Source organism: Lactuca virosa, chromosome 5, assembly GCF_052849685.1.
Source record: "Lactuca virosa cultivar CGN04683 chromosome 5, Lactuca_virosa_CGN04683_v6, whole genome shotgun sequence".
Classification (NCBI taxonomy): domain Eukaryota; kingdom Viridiplantae; phylum Streptophyta; class Magnoliopsida; order Asterales; family Asteraceae; genus Lactuca; species Lactuca virosa.
In genome coordinates, this window is record NC_136430.1 from 244,001,674 (window position 1) to 244,017,440 (window position 15,767).

Consider the following 15,767-nt stretch of genomic DNA (forward strand, 5'->3'; position numbering starts at 1 on the left):
CAAAAATTCATGTTTTTTATATTATAAAAAATTTAAAAATCTGCACTTTAAAAAAAATTCAAAAATAATATTTTTTAAAAAATCTGAAAATTTAATTTTTTATGTAAATTTTTAGACATTTATATTAATATATTAATAACAAAAAAAATTAAACATTAAATGAGATTGGTAAAATGACGATCATGTCCTTAATGAATTAATTTTGATCCAACGCTCCACTTTTATATATATATATATATATATATATATATATATATATATATATATATATATATATATATATATACACACACGTAATTGTTAAAAATGAGAGGAGGGTATTATAGGAATTTAACTTTGAAAAATAATTGGTTGAGAAAATGATAGGTGGCATACTATGGTTTCTTTTATTAGGGTAGGGATTTCTTTTATTTACTCAACTTTTATATTTGTCCTTTCTCTTCCTTTTGTTTTTCAAAAACTTCATAAATATATTATAGTAAATAGAGTCCAAAAGTTGTCTTCAAATTTTTTGTTATTAAAAAAATAGTGAATTGTATAGAATAAAAAAACTAGTTTATTCTCTATTTCTATAGTATCTTCAACAAATTTCAATTCACACACGTTCTTTTGGAAATTGGAATCATCAAAAGTTGAAGTAGCAAGAACCCTTAGCTAAACCAGTTTTCCTATTGCAAATATTGAAATGGAAAACAAGTAAATAGCAAAGAAGTTCTGCGTTCAAAACTTTTATCATATGACCCTTTTTGGTGACAAATTTTCAATTACAGAAGATAAAGACTCATATCATGAGCTGCAGTTTTTGGTGTATACGACTTTGTAAACTTGTGACATGTGCAAGGTTAGCTGACAATAATTAAACACATAAATAAATTTACATTCATATCTTCAAAAGTTTTTTACAATACATTCAAACTAACTTGCTTAATATTAGACTCAAGTCAAGTTTCACATCAAACTCTTGTAAAAAAATCCACACAATTTGTAAAACTTGTTGTAAACAAAAGGTATAATTTACCAATTCATCAATAACAAATTGATTTACTTGGCTTTAGAATCATCAAACATAATAAAATAAACTTGTCATGTAAAATGTTAAGAACAAGATGTCAAACTGTTGTAACTCATCAACATCATTTCAACACAAAGAAAAAGAAAAAAAAAATCTCAAATAACACAGCTTTATCAACGGACATTACGGACTTTGTCTTCTTGTCCTATTCCAAGAGCCTTCTGAGCATTTGCAATACCTTGAGGATCTACCAATAATACAACACTCAACATGATGAATGCTAGAATAAACAAATTAATGAAAGAATGTTGCTGTTTCTTGCATTTAACCTTTCCTTTTATAGTAGTTAAAATATCATGGTAAATATAATGCTTGTACTTACCATAGAACTGTGTGAAGATGCGTGTGAAGAAGCTCAAGTTGCGAGAAACATTGTATTGCATTGAATAAGGTAGTGGTTTCACAAGAGTATCAATGCTGAAGACCCGTTGCAAGAACTGTAAAATGTTGACATGGTATTAATTTTTGTAAAATTACTTCTTTAATCGAAGGATTAAGAAAATTTCAATCCAAGAAAGTAAGTCAAAAATCCATCCTACCACAACCACAACCACTTTCAGTTAAAGAAATTCAAACCCTTAATCCTCAGATTCATAATTGTCTATTTCTTTTAGCAAATTAAAGCTGAAAATGTGTATACCATGACAATAATAAACCATTTACAACACTAAAAATCATATTATCTCTTAATAGCGATTTAAGAAGTCGTATATTGGTCTTTTGTTGAGACAAGGGAAGATGTAAAACCTAATTCAACTAACACACAAGGAAACTAATCAAGTGTATGCTGCTGGAATTGCAGATACATCTAGAAAAAGGCAAGTAATTGAAGAAATGAGGAGGTGGTTTTACCTGAAAATTGCGTTGGAAGCTGTAACGGAGTTCAGGGTCGATTTCGAGAGAATCGTCTTCATCGGCAGCAACATCTTTGGGCTTCCTCTTGCCTGGAACGTGCATAGTAGGGGTGCTTCCTGGCTGGGCGGTGACTTTGAGCTTCGCGTCTTTGAATTTATCTCGTTGATCGTCTCCTCCGGCGCGCCATGGCGCCGATGCTAACAATTCTTTCTTCGGCTTCCCCATCTTCTTCAAAACCCTCGCCTAAACCAATAACTGTGTTTGGATAACAATAAAGAGATTTGGTGGTAGCAAAAGCAAAATTCCAAGGTTCATTTCCACAATTTACATAAAACACCCTCTAGTTTTAACAAGCTGTTAAAAATGACTAGGGACAAATAGCATAGAATGAAAATTAACTTGGGTCATTTTTTTTATCACGAGTGAAGAAAGTTTTATGGTAAACCGGCCATCTTATTATCATCTCAATGGATTGACATAGTTACTCTATATCTTTTACTTTATAACCCACTTTCACAAATAAGGCTAGGATAAGTGAAAAAGCATTGTACTTTCCATTGACACTTGTTTTTTTAACACCCCAATTCCACATGAAGTACATCAAAAGTTCATTTAAACTACAATTTATAACAATATAGTGTATAACGGAAACATACAATAATTGTCAAATATAACCCACTAATATTTTATAATAATTAAAAGGTTAAGTGTGTGCATGTTCTTGGTGAGATAGTGTGTGTGGATGAATTTCAAGCATAAATCAAGTTCAAATCAAGAGTCTTTTGATAATTAAGTTAAGAAAACTTGGTGAAATAGTGTGTGAATGAATTTCAAGCATAAATCAAGTTCAAATCAAGAGTTTTTTGATAACTAAGTTAAGAAAACTTGGTGAAATAGCATGTGTGAATGAATTTCAAGCATAAATCAAGTTCAAATCAAGAGTCTTTTGATAACTAAGTTAAGAAAACTTGGTGAAATAGCGTGTGTGAATGAATTTGAAGCATAAATCAAGTTCAAATCAAGAGTCTTTTGACAACTAAGTTAAGAAAACTTGGTGAAATAGTGTGTGTGAATGAATTTCAAGCATAAATCAAGTTCAAAATCAAGAGTCTTTTGATAACTAAGTTAAGAAAACTTGGTGAAATAGCGTGTGTGAATGAATTTCAAGCATAAATCAAGTTCAAATCAAGAGTCTTTTGATAACTAAGTGAAGAAAACAAGGTACTAAGCTAAACCCTTTGTTTGTATAATTTTAATTCAAGTGATATATATATTTTAAAGAACCCTAGTTTTTAGGGTTTGGGCAAATGATGAAATAAATAATCAATTATTAATCATGTATTAGTTCATCATTAAGTGGAATTAATTATAAATTGAAGAAATAACATGAATTCTAGAAACGGTACAAGTACTTGATGCATAACATGAAAAGTACAAGTTATGTAGTTTGGTAATATGTAATTTTAAAGCATGTTTATGGAAATTAGCATGTCATTAGTAGAGATTACCAAACTAATGATGTATTAGCGTGAGTTTGAAGTTGGTACTTTTAGTGGTTCAAAACACAACGTGTTAGAATCCATGACAAACTTAGTTGAGAATTATAAGAGGGTTATGCTTATAACCAAAGTGTTATGACAACACAAGAATGGTAAGACAACCTTATGAATCGTTGAATTGGTTGTCAAGTTGTACAATTGGTAGATAGAATGTGAATAAAACATGTATTCGACATGAATTGAATACTTAATGCATGAATGACCAGTTCTATAGGAATTGAAGGTGAAGAGTTATAGAGCAAAACAATTTTGGATTATATGCTTAAGAATCATTATAAAATGTTATTGCTAATAACATATGATCCTATAGGGTCACACATTTATCAAGTGGTCACTTAATGGATATTTGTTAAGTATTTGATTATTAATAAATATATTCAACTCTTGTATTCAATTAGGGAATTATTATTTTATGAAAATAATATTTCAAGAGAGTGTACCTAGTTATTAAATCATATGGTATGATTTAATAAGTCATGTAAAAGTTTTTGGACACATTGGATTCCACTAAACTTAACCATGCACATTAGTTTAACGAGGTGAAGTATTTGACACCCTACTTCTTATATATCCTCTTTTCGGCCAAAACCATCCAAGGTGGATGGGATGTTGCTTGTTTGACTTTTTCTTACATGCACCATACCTCTGATGAAAGCATGGGTCTTAGATATCAAGTGTGAATATATAAGAGAGTGTAAGGCTTGTATTTTTAGCTAGTCTTTCTCTACTCTTTCTCTCATTGTCAAATTGCCATCCTCTATCCCTGTCTTTCTCTCTTACGAAGTTGCTTAAGTGTGTTGGATTAAGGTGTCTAAGGTCCTAACTAAATTAGTATAATATTGATGAATAAGAGTAAAGTCCTTTTTAGGTTGCCCTTATAACAAAAAAATTGCATAAATTGATTTTAGAGAGAGATAAATGTTTATTAATATATCATATGACTAATATATTAATTAGAAATAGTTATAATTAATTTAGAATTAACCAGAATTAATTTGGAATTAATTTTGGGTTAATTAGAGTTAATTAAAAGTTGAAGAATTATAGCTGTAATTGTTCAAAAGTTAAGCAGATGACAGATTCTAGAACCCTCCTACATGGGACGGTTTTGAGGCTCCTCTTGGAGTCTTTTGGAAGCCTTCATATGGATAATCAAGGAACTAGATAATTACCTTATTTGAAATAATATTATTTTATGTTCAAATTAGGGTTGTAAGTGTTTCCTAATCAACTATAAATACAGGCCTAAGACTTGGAATTTCCGGCTAAGCTTTCTAAGAGACCATAGCCGAAAATTCTTACCTCTCCCCTCTCTCCTAAATCTTCTAGGGTTCTTATGTTGTGGGTGTGAACCATTAGAGGCTTGCACACACTTGAAGCTAGTTTTCAAGAGATTATTAGATTGATCAAAAGGGTTTGTTTACAATAACAAATCAGAGGTATGTTAATCATCCTTGTGAATTTTCGATTTCAACTAGGGTTAGAGTTTTATTGTTCAATATTATGTTGCTTCAATACAGTTATGACATAAATTCAATTAGGTTGCATGCACCCTTAAGAGTTTAAGGTATTTTCCGGATTATGACATATAAAACCCATCAGTGGTATAAGAGCATTAGGTTGTCAAACAATTGAATGTGCATAAATTGAACTTGAACAATTGGAGAAAAACAGAATCGTCATTCTGTTTTATCGCCACGATGTGGGCTCTTTTGTCATGTCGTGGCCAACTGTCTGATCCACGTATTTTTCTTTTGCCACAACGTGGAGCCTTCTTCCATGTTGTGGGGGACATCCTGTTCAGCGAAATTTTTTGAGATAATTAAGATCTAAATTAGGATGATTACATTTAAAGATATTGTTTTAATTGGATAAAATTTGAATATTTAAATTGGTAATCTGATCTCCTAAAATTTAGAATCTTTGAATTATCCTCATTATTTAATTAAATTTAATTATTTGATAAATTAAAAAGATTAATTTAGAAATTATTAATACAAATTTATTATCATTATTTTAAAATTTTAAAATACACCGTATACTTATATATATATATATATATATATATATATATATATATATATATATATATATATATATATATATATATATATATATATATATATATATATATATATATATATATAGGAGTAGGATCAAATGAGAACACCTAAAAGGTTGAGAACGCGAGAACAGATCTTAACCTTCCAAATAGTAATATCTATGGTTATTAAAAAGGTGCCATTTATGTAAATTATGAAAGTTATGTGGTTAAATTAATAAGGCTAAAATGAATGTAAGGGCATTATGGGAATTACAATTCGTTTGACTTCCATAAAATCGACCTATATTTATATTTAGAGGATCACGTCATTATTTCCCCCATCTCTCATCTCTGATAAATTAGGGCTCGTCATAATCTCACCCATCAATTTAATCAGCATCGGTCTCCAAATTAGCCCTTCCACCGTCTTCCCTGTTCCTCCACCATTTGCTATGCTTGCTTCCATCCCTGTATCTTCTACATTCGTTCGTTCCCTCAATCTTCCCCGTCTTCTAAATAAATCGAGTTTTCTTACTGTTCTCTCTCTCATCGCAACCCTAATTGGACCCTCGGAAGAACATATATGATCAGCATTTCGGGTTCATCTGCCAATGTCATCTTGTTCATCAGACGGTGGTTCCTCACGTCTACATCTCTTTCCCTCTCATCGACTCTTGTGATTCATCTGACATTGACATTCAATCTATGTAGGGCTGATTATGAAAAAAAATCGAGTAATAGGACTTGATTATGCAAATTGATTTCAATTTGGAAGGTATGGTCTCGATTTTGCAATTCTTTTGGTTCTAAGGAGGGTAAATTTTGTATTCTGGTAAGTCTTTCTATACTTCTATTTTCATCCACGAATAATATTGTGTTCCCTTTTGATTTCTCAATGATCTGGGCCACACTAAAATGAGTAGAAACCTTTACCTTTGGTGAAGATTATAATTTTTTGTTTCTAGGAATACATCATTTTAATTAAAAAAGTATTCATTTAAGAATAATACTGTTTTTGGTTTGGGTATCGTTTCTTATCCAGCCGACAATGTGTATGGGTTCAGTCGTCGATCGAACATCCAAGATTTCAAGCCCCTATAATCAACGGAAAAGATAGCCATGCAGATCTGGAATCAGATTCAAAGGAAAAGGTTGTGCATAGAACATGTTTGATGAATTTTGTGAGAGAGAAATGATTCATTGAACTCAATGAAATATGGGTCTTTGAATATGAGTTTTGTTGGAGATCCTTTGGATATATTTAACTTTTTCTTCCTGTTCATCATGCTTCTTATGTTCCTTTTATTCATACCTGACGCATCAATGTTTTTGAAAGGTCCACTAATTAGTTTTTGAACATTAAATATGTTCAAGTGAAAACATTTTTTAAATTTAGATGCATAACAAACATGAATGGGTTTTTTAATCTATATTTATTTTTTATATCAATAAATTTACACTAATGTAGCTATAATTATAAATTAATATAGCTATAGCGTTTTTATGTCTATATATAATCATATATGAATATAATTATAATCATACATAAATATAACTATAACCATATATACAAGCGTTTGTGAATAAATGAAGATGCATATATAGATTATTATAGTTTGTGAATTGTTTTATTTTTTAATATCGTTGAAATCATTTTGTAGGTATGAATTTAAAAATAACAATGATCACACGTGCCTTTGTTTTTAGGTGTGATGTTAGCATGAAGATTAACGACCATGAGCGCAACATCGTTTTTTATGATTATAAATGTATTAGATATTTTTTATATGTTTCATTCGTTAGTAATTTCAATTGATTTTTTTAACTTCATATTGTCCTTATTCATTTAAGATTACATATGTATTTAACTTTATTTTATTTTTGTAGTGTGCTTTCTTCATTTGTGACTATAAATTTATAATTGTATTGAGTTTTTTTTTTTATCTATCCTATTGTGTGTTATTAATTACAGTGTTTGTTGTTATTTATAATTATTCATGATTAACATAACCCGATCAAACAAAATTTCGAAAAATTATTTATAAGTTTATTTTTATGTACATTTCAATCATTAATGAATTTAACATAAAAGTATTTTTTTAAATCTAAATAAAACATAGTTAAAAAACAAAAACCTAGAAGTTATAAAAATTATTTTTCATTCATTAACGAATGAATTCGTATGAATCATACGGTATAAGAAAAAAAATTTGATTTTTTAAACTAAAAAAATGAAAAAAAAATTAATATTTTATTAATAAAATATTAATTATTTTTTTTGGAAACTGTCATAATTCCTTAATTTAAGGAAAGTACATTTTCTATAATTTAATTAAAATAAACAATTACTAATATGCCCTTATATATTGATTGGTCCATAATTGTTCTCGCGTTCTCAACCTTTTAGGTGTTCTCATTTGATCATTTCCCTATATAATGCCCTTACATTCATTTTAGCCTTATTAATATATATATATATATATATATATATATATATATATATATATATATATATATTAAAAGTTTAATACTATATGTATAACATGATTCAGTTGAATCAGTAGTAGGCCTCATTCACGAAGTTATACTCTAAGGGGGTATAAGGAAGCGGCCTATAAGATGATCATCATTGGGTGTCCACTCTCACCCACCGCTCCCTTGTATGGTGGAGGGTTATTAGCCAAACAAGTTCAATAGGACGTAATCACATTAAAAGTATAGTGCTATACAGTAATATAATCTTTTATAAAATTTCCCATTCTAGTTACTTTAAGGAAATGCGAAAGTGTATGCTAATCCATGAAAAGTCACATCAATCTTAATGAGTCGTTAGTGGAGCTCGTGTGGTTAACCAGCACACTAATTAGGGACTATAAAGTTGAATTGATGGCACAACTCAAAATTTATCATTAATTAATGAAGTGTGTGTGATTTATCGGCATATTAATTTGAGATGATAAAAGACATTGAGGTTGTCATGCGAGTTTGCATGATTATTCACATCTTGTTTGTGATACTCGACATCCCAGTCACAAATTTGAAGAGCATAATCGAGACGAAACACGTCATTGATAAGATTCAATGAATCTCAAATGACCTAGGAATTTCATATAGATTGAAATTGGTAAAATGAATTACCTACCTTAAATGAATTCGTGATTAGATTACGACATCCCTTTTCTTAACTTTGAATTGCATTTTTGGATCCTAGCCTTGAATATTAATTTGGGTTATAATATCAAGCATTAAATCAACTAACTAAAATATTATCTCTATTTTAAGAAAGAAAATGTCTTCAACTGGTGAACTTCCTCCTCCTCCACCTCCTCCACCAAGCCACAACTTCACTCTATTATCGGTCCTTGCTAAGGACAAACTTGTCGGTACAAATTACATGGAATGGATGAGAAATCTGAAGATGATGCTTCACTTTGAGAACAAAGAGTATGTTCTTACTACTCCAATTCCAGAAACCAACAAAGAAACTGCCACTACTGAGGAGATTGCTGATTATGATCCGCACGTGGATGATGCCACAAAGGTGTCTTGCATTATGATTACAACTATGGCACCTAAGCTCCAAAAGACTTATGAGGATTACTGGCCATATGAACTTAACACAGCCTTGTCTCAAATGTTCCTCAAGAAATCAATACAAGAGTGTTATGAAGTTGTCAAGTCCTTAATGGCGTGCAAACTGAAATAAGGGAAACGTATGTGCACTTATGTGTAGAAAATGCAGAGGTATCTAGAAATAGTGGAAAAGCTCAATGTGAAATTTATAAGGACCTTGCCATTGACATTGTCCTTAACGATCTGCCCAATAGTTATGATCAGTTCATCTTGACCTATCATTTGAACAATATAGAGACCACATTGATTGAGCTTCATAATCTATTGCAAATAACTGAAGCAGGAATGAAGAAGTCTCATTCTAACAGTTCTGCTAGTGCTCCTGTCATGACTATCCAACAAAGCAAAGGAAAGAAGAGAAAGGCCCCTACCTAATCCAAATGGAAAGGGAAGATCTATCGTGGGGATTCCAGTGGAACAAAAGCAAAGCCCAAATTCGACACTCGTCATGTTACTGATTCAAAGGAAGACGTATACTTTCATTGTGGCCAAAAGGGCCATTAGAGAAGAAGTTGCCCCAAGTACTTGCAGGAAGTGAAAGATGTCAAGTCCAAAGTGGTTGGGTCTTCTTCTGGTACGTATTCTATTCAAATCAATAATACTTGTATTTCAAATTCTTAGGTTCTTGATAATGGATGTGGTTTCCATATTTGTTTTGATATTTAGGGACTAAAGGAAAGTGAAAAGGTCGAGCATGGGAAGCTGAGCCTAATCATGGGAACAAAGGAAGATCGGCTGTTACCAGGATTGGGACTTATGAGCTTATGTTTGATAATATTAGGGTTGATTTGGAAGTTGTTGCTACTCACCAGAAACGGCTCGAAACATAATTTCTTTTCATGATTTGTTTAGACAAGGATATCGTTATGGTTTTGATAATAATGATGGTACTATTTTAGTTTATTTTAATGGTGCATTTATTTTTAAAGCTTATCCTTATGATGGTGTGTATGAAACTATTGTTTGTGTGAATGAATTAAGCAACAATATGTATAATATTGGTTTCCTAATAGTTTAGACAAGTCATGCCTATGACATTGTCGTCTTGGGCACATCAACAAGAAACGCATCGCCCAACTCCAAAAGGATGGAATGTTGAAATCGTTTGACCTAAAATCAAACGATTAATGTGAATCTTGTTTGTTGGGCAAGATGACTAAATCACCTTTCACTGGGACATGTGAAAGAGGTGAAGAATTGTTGGCCCTAATCCATACAGATGTGTGTGGAACATTCAGATCTGCCATAAAGGATGCAAATCGCTACTACGTTAAGTTTACTAATGATTATAGTAGATATGGCTATATTTACTTGATCAAACATAAATCGAAAACTTTTGAAGGGTTAAAAGAGTTTAAGAATGAAGTAGAGAACCAATTGGGAAAAAAGATAAAGATGCTACGATCTGATAGATGTGGTGAGTATCTTAGTATCGAGTTTAACGACTATCTGAAGGAATGTGGAAATGTTTCACAATTAACATCTCCTAGGACACCACAACTGAATGGTGTAGCTGAGAGTCGTAATCGAAATTTACTTGATAAGGTTCGTTCCATGATGAGTCGAGCTTTGCTTCCAATATCATTATGGGGGTATGCCTTAGAAACAACCGTCTATATCGTAAATCTTGTTCCAAATAAGAAAGTTGCCAAGACGCCTCATGCATCATGGATATGGAAAACTCCCTCACTCGCACATATCAATGTATGGGGTTGTGAGGTTCTCGTCAGGCAAGATACCTCAGACAAACTTGAACCCAGAGACAAGAAATGTTTATTCATTGGTTATCCACATAAATCCTTTAAATACTTGTTTTACAGACCCAATGACAACATGATGTTTGTAGCTTGAAGATGAGTCTTTCGCAAGAGATAGCTCATTTCCAAAGAGGGAATTGGGAGCACAATTGATCTTGAAGAGAATCAAGAGTCATCCGATGAAGCAACTTTTGAAGATACTAGCTCTCAACCTGATAATGAAATTTTTGAGCCTATTGACAATTCATTACCCCTTCGTCGATCCACTAGGGTTAGCATGCCACCTGCGTTCTATGGTTTCCATATAACTGCAGAAGGTGATACATTTATTAGTGATGAAACACTAGTAAATTTGGATGAGCCTTCTAACTACAAGGAAGTGATGGCAGGCCCTAAGGATGCTAAATAGAAGGAGGCAACGAATATTAAGATCCAATCCATATACGATAACAAAGTATGGACTTTGGTTGATCAAGCACCTGGTCGAAAGATAACGGGGTGTAAATGGATCTTCAAGAAGAAGACTGACATGGATGGTAATGTAAAGACTTATAAAGCGAGGCTGGTTGCAAAAGGCTTTACTCAAACCCAAGGGATTGACTATGATGAGACCTATTCACCTGTTGCCAAGATTAAGTCGATTAGGGTAATGCTTGTCGTATCTGCTCACTATGACTATGAAGTATGGCAAATGGATGTCAAAACTGCTTTCCTTAATGAGAAACTACCTGAGGATGTTTACATGGATCAACCAGAGGGTTTTGTACATGCCAAGTTCCCTAAGAAGGTGTGCAAGCTTGAGAAGTATCCATATATGGACCGAAACAAGCATCTCGTATTGGAATATTTTCTTCCATGAAAAGGTCAAAGACTTTGGGTTTTCTATAAGTGGAGATCAATCTTGTGTGTATGTCAAAGCTAGTGGGAGCATTGTAACTTTTCTAGTTTTGTATGTAGATAACATACTCCTAATAGGAAATAGTATTCCAACCTTGCAGGAAGCCAAGTCTTGGCTTGGAAAATGTTTTGCTATGAAGGATCTAGGAGAAGCTACATATATTCTTGGTATATGGATATACAGGAACAGGAAGGAACGGTTACTAGGATTAAGTCATAGTCCATACTTGGATAAGATAATGAAAAGATTCATATGGAAAATTCCAAAAGGGAGAATTACCCATGCATCATACTATTAAGTTAAGCAAGACTCAATGCCCCAGTAGTGATAAGGATATAAATACTATGAGTCGGATTATGTATGCTTTGAATATTGGATCGATCATGTATGTTATGACATGTACTCAACCTGATGTGGCTTATGCTTTGAGCATGGTTAACATATATCAAGGAAATCCTAGTTTAGCTTATTGGACGACAGTAAATAATATTCCTAAGTATTGCGAAAAACAAAAGATATGATCTTAGTTTTTGGCGGCAAAGATGAACTTAAGGTAAGTGCATATAGTGATGCCAATTTTCAAACAGATCGAGATAACATTTATTCTTAATCTAGCTGGGTTTTCTTATTAAGTGGTGGAGCGGTAACTTGGAAAAGTTCTAAACAACAAGCGGTGGCTGATTCTACTTGTGAATCAGAGTATATCGCAACAAGCGAGGCAGCAAAGGAGGCTATATGGTTAAATAATTTTATTGGAGATCTTGGAGTTGTTCCATCAATCCAAGAACCAATGGAGATTTTCTACGACAACGAAGGTGCGGTGGCTTTGACAAAAGAGCCTAAAGATCATGGTAGATCTACGCATATCGAGAGGAAATATCACTATATTAGACATAAGGTTGAAGAGGGTGCACTCGTGGTGAATCGTGTATCATCAGAAAAGAATCTTGTTGATCCTCTTACAAAGGGTCTGAGCAAGGTCAAATACTTTGAGCATGCTAGGAGCATTGGACTAAAGGACGATATAAGATTTTAGATGTTAGTATTGATGTTATTTTTCAAACTATATAGAAATTAAATTGTAATTGAATAGTGATTAATTAAATAGAGATTTCTTTATATTCAACGTGTTTGATGTTATTTGTCAATTAATTTATTATTGTGTTTCACTTTGCATGTTTTACTTCCTGAATATTAAGTTATTTGAAGCACCACAGTCGGTCATGCTTTGGAAGTAAGTATTGATTTAAGACTGTCATGAATCGTTTGTAGATTGCCCATAGACAATGGTCATTGCATTAGGATTGCTACAGAATTCATGAGTACTTAGAAATAGAGATTTTAAGTATTGGTTAAACCCGCGTTTAGAGATTACTTCATGGATTTAATCATGAGTAATTCTAAGACGAAAATATCCTCTATTCTTAAAACATATATATGTAAGTCATATTTTATGAATTGGTTTACTCCAACGCATCTCGTAACTGGTTGCTATAAAGTGTAATTCCATGCATCACTTAATAATTGAAATTGTATGATTATATAGTTGCATTTTATTCGTTCCTTTTGCCTTAATAGGAAAAGTGATATATTTTGGGCCCCTTAGTGTTTTGATGTTGACATTATAGTGCTGGGCCCAACCATTACTAAATTGTTGTGTTCATTTGGTAGTCTAATGACGTCATCACAAAACGAGATTATTGGGAAACAAAATCTTGGACAAGAGATTGATTCTAACCCATGTCTCATGTTCATACGATACCAGGAAGAACAAAGGAATAGTTGATCACTTATCTTAGGACCAACAAAAGTCTGGTAGTGTCTTAAAAACACTCTTTACCGGTTATTCGGAGTTGTACGAGAAATTATAGTTAGCGACTTATCCAAGTGGGAGATTGTTGGATTAAGGTATCTATGGTCCTAACTAAATTGGTATAATATTGATGAATAAGAGTAAAGTACTTTTTGGGTCGCCCTCATAACCAAGAAATTGCATAGATTGATTTTAGAGAGAGATAAATGTTTATTAATATATTATATTATATTAGTTAGAAATAGTTATAATTAATTTAGAAATAATCAAAATTAATTTGGAGTTAATTTTGGGTTAATTATAATTAATTAAAAGTTGAAGGACTATAGTTGTAATTGTTTAAAAGTTGAGCAGAGGATAGGTTCTAGAACCCTCCTACATGCGACAGTTTTGAGGCTCCTCTTGGAGTCTTCTGGAAGCCTTCATATGGATAATCAAGGAACTAGATAATTACCTTATTTGAAATAATATTATTTTATGTTCAAATTTGTGTTTTTAGGTGTTTCCTAATCAGCTATAAATACAGGCCTAAGACTTGGAATTTTCGGCCAAGCTTTCTAAGTGACCATAGCCGAAAATTCTTACCTCTCCATTTCTCTTAAATCTTCTAGGGTTCTTGTGTTGTGGGTGTGAACCATTAGAGGCTTGCACATAATTGAAGCTAGTTTTCAAGAGACTATTGGATTGATCAAAAGAGTTTGTTTACAATAACAAATCAGAGGTATGTTGTAACGCTCGGTTCCTGGTATGTATTTTAAATCAAATTTATTCTCTTTTGTATAAGAACTCGACAAGTTAGAGGCCCCAAACTCGTCGAGTAGGAACGAAATTTGGACGCGGGATGCGAAGCCTACTCGACGAGTTGAGAGCCTCAACTCGACGAGTAGGACTGCCAGAGTAAAACCCTAATTTTCAGGGTTTAGCACCCTATTTAAACACCTTAACCTCCAAAGGCTGGCCTCATTTACAGCCTCCATCGTCCCAAACCCTAGCCAAGAAACCCTAATCCACTTTTGGAGAGTTTTGAGCCATTTTGTACATTCTTTGTGATTTTGAAGCTTGTGAAGGAAGGAGAAGCTTGGGGATTCAAGAGGAAGCTAGTAGATCCAGGGTTTGAGCTGCATTTCTGACTCATTTGAGGTATAAAGTTGATACCTTGGCTTTCTATTTCTTAGATCTTCATCTAGTGTAGTATGTTGTCACTTTTGGGCCATATTGAAGTCATTTTCGGGATTTGAGTATATCATGAAGTTGTGACTTCAGATCTAGGCACTCATGAGCTTATGAGGCTTAAAGTTTCAAGCTTTATCAAGCCTTGGCCCTTTTCCACGCCCTAGATCTCTTATATAGATTAGTTTTGGTGTTTCTAGCTTCATGACACCATGCATGGACGTAAAGTTAGCAACTTTACGTGGTAACTTAGTCCTAAGGGACCAGATCTATGCTTTGGAAGCATTAAACTCGATTGGAAACGACTGAATGGGTGTAGACTAAGGGAAATCGACGAGTTGTTCATGCAACTCGGCGAGTTGGATCGTGATACCCAACCTTTTCTGATTCCTGAGCAAACTCGATGAGTCTAGGAGACGACTCAGCGAGTTGGTTAAGGTTTTCCGAGTTTTGAAGATTAAAGAACTCGTCGAGTTCAAGGAAGGACTCGACGAGTTGTAGTGAAATGTCCCGATTCTGTTGATAGGAGAAACTCGACGAGTTCGTGCAAGAACTCGACGAGTTGGGTTGCGATTTTAGGGTTTATGATTTATGGAACTCGACGAGTTTATGGACCAACTCGGCGAGTTGATGGACCAACTCGGTGAGTTGAGTCAACCCAGAGGGTTGACTTTGACCAGAACGTTGACTTTGACTAGAAGGTTGACTTTGACTTGGACTTTGACCAGAGATGACTCTTAAGGGGGTTATGAGTATGAAAGGGTAATTAAAGGAGATTTCATGTCTAGGAGTTAGAGTGGAGTTGATTCCAGAGTTGAGGACAGTTAAGCTACTCCAAGACATTAGAGGTGAGTTACCTTCCAATAGAAGTGGGTCTAAGGCACCAATGTCGGCCCACTAGTAGGTGAATATAGTTTAGATGATTGTCTTTGTGATAATTGTATGGTATGCCACTATCTGTTATGC

General features: G+C 33.0%; 1 protein-coding gene across 1 annotated transcript; it reads right to left on the reverse strand.

Moving 5' to 3' along the window:
• Positions 1-1,067: 1,067 nt before the first annotated feature.
• Positions 1,068-2,206, reverse strand: LOC145112769 (zinc finger/BTB domain protein). Its single transcript, XM_079048898.1, has 3 exons — positions 1,925-2,206; positions 1,395-1,509; positions 1,068-1,259 (listed from the first exon to the last, which is right to left on the reverse strand). Exons 1-3 carry the CDS (start codon positions 2,150-2,152, stop codon positions 1,186-1,188), a joined length of 417 nt encoding a protein of 138 aa, XP_078905024.1. The 5' UTR covers positions 2,153-2,206; the 3' UTR covers positions 1,068-1,185.
• Positions 2,207-15,767: the final 13,561 nt, after the last annotated feature.